Genomic DNA, 5,505 nt, shown 5'->3' with positions numbered 1-5,505 from the left:
AACTCACAAGGGAACCAAAATTGTAGTTTTAGAAAATAAAGGGATCAAAATCAGAAGAAAAAAAACAAAATAGGGAGACCAAAGTTGCAGCTAAACCAAATATATTTTGAACATAATATTATTTAAGACAAATTTTAAAATAATTATTTTGGGCCTTTAGCTCAATTGATTACAAAGCTTCTCTAGTCCAGCCCACAAGAGTTTTCATAATGAGTTTGTTTAATCTATATAAATAGTAAAATTCTCTTCATCTAAAATGGTGTGAGACTATTTCAAGGGCTCTGATTTGATATACAAATCATATGGTTGATTTACAGAACAAAATCTTTATGGATTTTGCTAATCACCTTGTCATGTCTTCATTTCAAATTTCGAAGTTGAGACTCCATAAGCTATAGTTAGTTACACAAGACCAAACATCTTCGAACTTGCACTTTAAGAGCATATCCAATGCACCATTTTTAAAATTGGTCTCTTAGCATATTTTAAGTGATCTCATGTGCCACATTATTTTTTAGTAATTTAGAATAGTTTTACTCTAATGCTTATCCCTAAAATTAGATCTCTTAAATGACTCCACATAGTTTGTTTTTTGCTTTTTCAATTCTTCTCATGACATTTAAGTTTTATTATTTTTTATTCATAAGCAACATGTTTTTTTGTGTTACTTTAATAGACAATTGACACTAATATATAAGAGCATCTTCAATGGTGGTATTTTCTTTTGAATTCTCCACCTAGACATGCCACATCATAGTACCATTGCATTGCAATGCAACTATGAAAAAATTGTGGTACCCAATCAAATTAGTTTATGAGGTAAAGTTGTGGGCCCAATAATAACTTTTTAGAATTATACAATTAAAATAAGAATTATAAAAATTATTTTAAGATGATGTGGCTAGTGGGACCCATAAAAAACCCAAAAATGGGTTACACCATTGGAGATGCTCTAAGCAACAAGAACTCCACCTAAATCTCTTCCAATGGTTATGGAACTAAGGCCTCCACCTAAACACTAAACAATCTCTATTGAAAATGCTCTAACATATTTTCAATATTTTCAACGTCACCACCCGATATTGTCTAGAAAATGACAAAAGTGGAAATGCGAAAACTAAAAACAATTTAATGATATCGGTTTAGTATTTAAAAATTAAAAATAAATAAAATCCAACGTGATAGTCTGTCACAGTTTAAAGCCAGCAAAAAATTGTTTGAAAAAAATATTAACAGAAGGATTAATATGATCTGATTAAATTTTGTAAGTGATTAAATCGAATCCAATTTATTGTAAAGGACTAATTGAAATTGTGTAATTTTTTAGAGAGATTAAATGAGTCTTCACTTTTTTTTATTACAAAAAATTATTATATTTCCTTTTATGTTCTTTTGTTGGGGTGATAACGTGCATCCTTGCTCTAGTTTTTCCTTGTATTACTTTTATTCCAAAGTTATTAGAATACAAAATTTATATTCTGTTAGATTCTAGGGAGATTCAGCTAATGTGACCTCAAAGTAACTAAAATAGTAAGATATGTACACTTTTTAGTTTCAAAGAGAAGAGAGAGGTGCCCTATCGTTTCTTTGGTTATTTATGGCCTTGTAAAATTGATGGCATATACACAAGATATACACAAGGGTTATACTATGGATATCCAAAACAGTTGTTTTTTATTGACACACTTTTGAAACATGCTTATTTATTCGTCCATTTATAATAGTCAAAAGTCACACTTAGAAAGCACTTTTTGGCAATGTAGTCAAGATTGAGATTTGGGTCTTGAGATCCTAAGATCTTACGATTTGAAATTGACTTTTAGTGCTAAGATCTTAGAAAAAACTTTTTCTTGTATTTAATAGCACAATTGAGCTTTTCAAGGTAAGATCCTAAAAAAAAAATTGTGTTGGGCCTGTTTTGTCGGGCTTTCTAACCGGATCATTTTTTAAGTGAACTAAGTTTTTTTGTTTTACTTAAGTTCTCTCTTAAATCATAACCCTAAAACACAAAACGGTTGCACCCATTCCTTACTCGACACTCTCCTCCTTGTTAGAACGAAAATCTGCAACTTTCCACCATCATCATCGCCATTCTTCTCCCTCAGCTATCATCTTTGTTCTTCTCTCTCTGTTGTCATTCCCATTTCATGTTCATCTTCTTCTTACCACTGTTCCCCCCTCTGTAATGGCTTCAAATAAAGGGTCACAAAATGCTTCATCAGCGGTTGAAAATGGTGATTCTGATCCTACTCCATGCGAAATTACCATTTTGCCCTTCAGTAAGATCTTAAGTGTTATGCTATGATCCTAGTTTTATGATCTTTCACAGGTCGTCCGATCCTACTTAAGATCTTGTGCTTGTTTACCTTGATTTTTGGTCCAACCTCTCATTTCATATTCTTTTTCACTCTAAAGAAGTGGAAAACATAAGTTGTTAACAATATCAGAGTATTCTTTTCAGCATATCTAAAGAGAGAGTGAATCTAAATTGCTTTTAAAAATGACTTCACTCTTACAAAATATTATGGATAATAGTACAGTTGTAAATTCAACTTAGAGCACTAAATGAAGAAAATCATTTCTATTGGCAGGTGATGATGGTCATATTTCTATTACTTTGAGGCTATAGAAATTCACTTGACAAAGGAGACCTGCCTTGTGAGTGTTTTAGCTAAGATATCTGTCTCATTTTCCTCTATATGAATTGCATTTATCATCTCTTTTAATAGGTTCCTTACACTTGTTCATTCTACCACACGTCAATGCAAAATCAAATGCATATATACACCATACAGTCTAATCCGTATTCAAATTCAATTCACATATCATCAAATGAACCTATCCAAACCATGCAAACGTTCAAATCATTTCCAAAAGCAACCTCAATACCTAATTAATCCAACAATCATACCATTCATCCCAAACCTACATAACATGTTCATGTTCAATTCAACTCAAGCATTTAAAAAACAAGCCGACGTACAATTCTAATTCAAATACCAATACATAACAACCTCTCACCATTCATGTTTCAACATCATATGCACATTCAAACAAAAAACAAATTTGAGAAACAAGACACACAAGTTGTCAAACATTCCAAATCCATACAAATAAACATAAGGTCACATTCATATGCATAAGCGTGCAAAACATGAAGAGAGCTAAGTTTTGAACAACAGGTTCAGATTTCCATAGATTCAAATTCATAATCTAATAAATGTTAAAATATAACCACACAAATTCATAATCAAACAAATTTTAAAATATAACCATAACAAATTCATGATCAAACAGGTTCAAATTTTCATAGATTGAAAGTCATAATCAAACAACTGTTAAAATATAACCACAACAAATTCATAATCAAAAAAATTCAGATTTTCATAGATTCAAAATAATAATCAAACAACTGTTAAAATATAACCACAACAATTTCATAATCAAACAGATTCATATTTTCATAGGTTTAAATTCATAATCAAACAAATGTTAAGCCACGATAAATTCACAGTACTTAAATAGGAAGATTAACACCTCAGAAGCTTCTAGATCTACCTCAGTCGATGCTCCTGGAGCCACCTCCACCGACGCTCCTGGAGCCACCTCCGAAGCTCCTAGAGACGCCACCTCCCGCGATGCCCCTAGAGCAACCTCCGTGGGAGCTGCCTCCAACACTCCTGTAAGCACCTCCCTCGAAACTCTTGGAGCCACCTCCCCCCCTTTGAGTCGCCGCCGCCGGCAGTCCTATAAGCACCTCCCTCGACGCCCTTGGAGCTACCTTCTTCGTTTGAGCCGCTGCCACCGAACCTTCTTCACTTGATCCGACCTTCTTGGAGTCGGATGCAACCATTGCATCAGGCATGGTACAAAACTCTATATGCAAGAGCTCCGACAATAGTCCCAAACAGGAATGTGACAGGAAGAACAACCCCTTACGAAACTAGTTTCTACTGAGTTTGAATGTTAGGATCCACCGGGAGAACGTAGCTGTAACACCCCGAATTTAATTAAATTGGTTAATTAAATTATTGAAGGATTTAAATATTTGATTTAGTCGAAATTGGATTGTCGGTGTTATTTAAGGGCGTATTTGGAATTATATAAATCGAAGTCGGATAGTCAGAAAATAATATTAAGAATAATATTATTTATAAGTCGGAATTATTACATTGAAGGAATTATTATTATAAGTGATATAATTGATTATTTGAGTTATATCTCTTATTGGGCCTAAATTGATTTTGGAGGATATAAATAAAGATAAGATTTAAACACTAAGCCCAATTGGTTTTATATTAAGGTTTTAGAGATTTAGAAAGAGGAGAGTTGTCATAATGAAAGAAACAAGAATAGAGGAGAAAGAGGCAAGACTATGGAGAAGAAGAAGAAGAAGAAGAAGAAGAAGCTTGAAGATTTTTCATTCATGGTGTCAAGTAAAGATGCAATTAAAGACCCATTGAGTTTCTTCTATTTTTAAGGTAAGGGTGGGGTTCTCTTCCTATAATGGGGCCTATGAAACCTTGTATGTTGGGGATTAGGGATTTAGGTTATTGTTTTGTGGTGTTAATTTGATACTAAAATTTAGAAATTCTACTTATTGCTATTGTTTCTGTTTGTTACTATTCGTGTACACTGGAAATGCTAGATTTGTGTTACTAACTGTGAGTCTGGAAATTGAATTTACATGCGTATTGGAAATGATTAAAAATAAATAAAGAAAAGAAACCATGGCAGGGTTTCCAATCGGCACCCATATGTTATAATTTTGTTTCTCTTCTGGCGCTAGTTCACTGTGTATGATTGGTTCTAGGTATGATTTACATATTACTAGTTCTATTTGTTTGTTTCACACTATTAATTAAGTAGATATATAATGATGTAGTATTAGAAGAATGAAACAGATTTTGTAATGAGACCATTTGAAAACAGCAATAACTATATAATGAATTAGTAATGAAAATTAATATAATATAATTGAATTGATAACAGTGAGTTATACGACTAGTGAAATGAAAAATAGTCCCGTTTGATCGAAATAGCCGAATTAAGCGGTATAATTAGTTGCCCGGAATTTGATGAAAATTTACGTGGTAGATAAGTTTAATTAGTAGATTAACATGGTGGTGTTATTTTGTTGAAATTGTGATATTTTACGAATGGACTAAAATTGTGTTTGGTTTAAATATTCTTTATAAATAAATTATAATAATTTAGTAGAATTGTCAATAGAGTTGTTAGAGTTGACAATAAGAGTTGTCAATAGAGTTGTTAGAGTTGACAATAAAGTTGTTAGAGTTGTTTTGAATTACTAAGAGTCATACTTTTGTTTGTTTTGAGTAATTTTGACATGTTTAGAGTTGTTAGTGTATAGTGTCAGTGTTTTCTTTTTCATTGGAACTTTAACAATTCATATCTTTTAAACCGTAACTCCGTTCGAGTCCCCGTTCGAAGCGTTAGAAAGCTAACGCGATATTCTTTTTAATAAAAATGGTCTTGAGCAAT

The 5,505-nt window shown here is 32.3% G+C and overlaps 1 protein-coding gene across 1 annotated transcript; it reads right to left on the bottom strand.

Moving 5' to 3' along the window:
* Nucleotides 1-3,559: 3,559 nt before the first annotated feature.
* On the bottom strand, nucleotides 3,560-3,865 carry LOC131598643 (glycine-rich RNA-binding protein 7-like). Its single transcript, XM_058871224.1, has one exon. The coding sequence runs from the start codon at nucleotides 3,863-3,865 to the stop codon at nucleotides 3,560-3,562; it is 306 nt and encodes a 101-aa protein (XP_058727207.1).
* Nucleotides 3,866-5,505: the final 1,640 nt, after the last annotated feature.

Source organism: Vicia villosa, linkage group LG4 (genome assembly GCF_029867415.1).
Source record: "Vicia villosa cultivar HV-30 ecotype Madison, WI linkage group LG4, Vvil1.0, whole genome shotgun sequence".
NCBI classification, from domain to species: Eukaryota; Viridiplantae; Streptophyta; class Magnoliopsida; order Fabales; family Fabaceae; genus Vicia; species Vicia villosa.
The sequence above is the reverse complement of the archived record's forward strand: the minus strand, read 5'-3'. Positions and strand labels throughout refer to the sequence as shown.

Coding starts and splice junctions, on each gene's coding strand:
- LOC131598643 (XM_058871224.1), bottom strand. CDS start 3,865: ATGCCTGATGCAATGGTTGCATCCGACTCCAAGAAGGTCGGATCAAGT.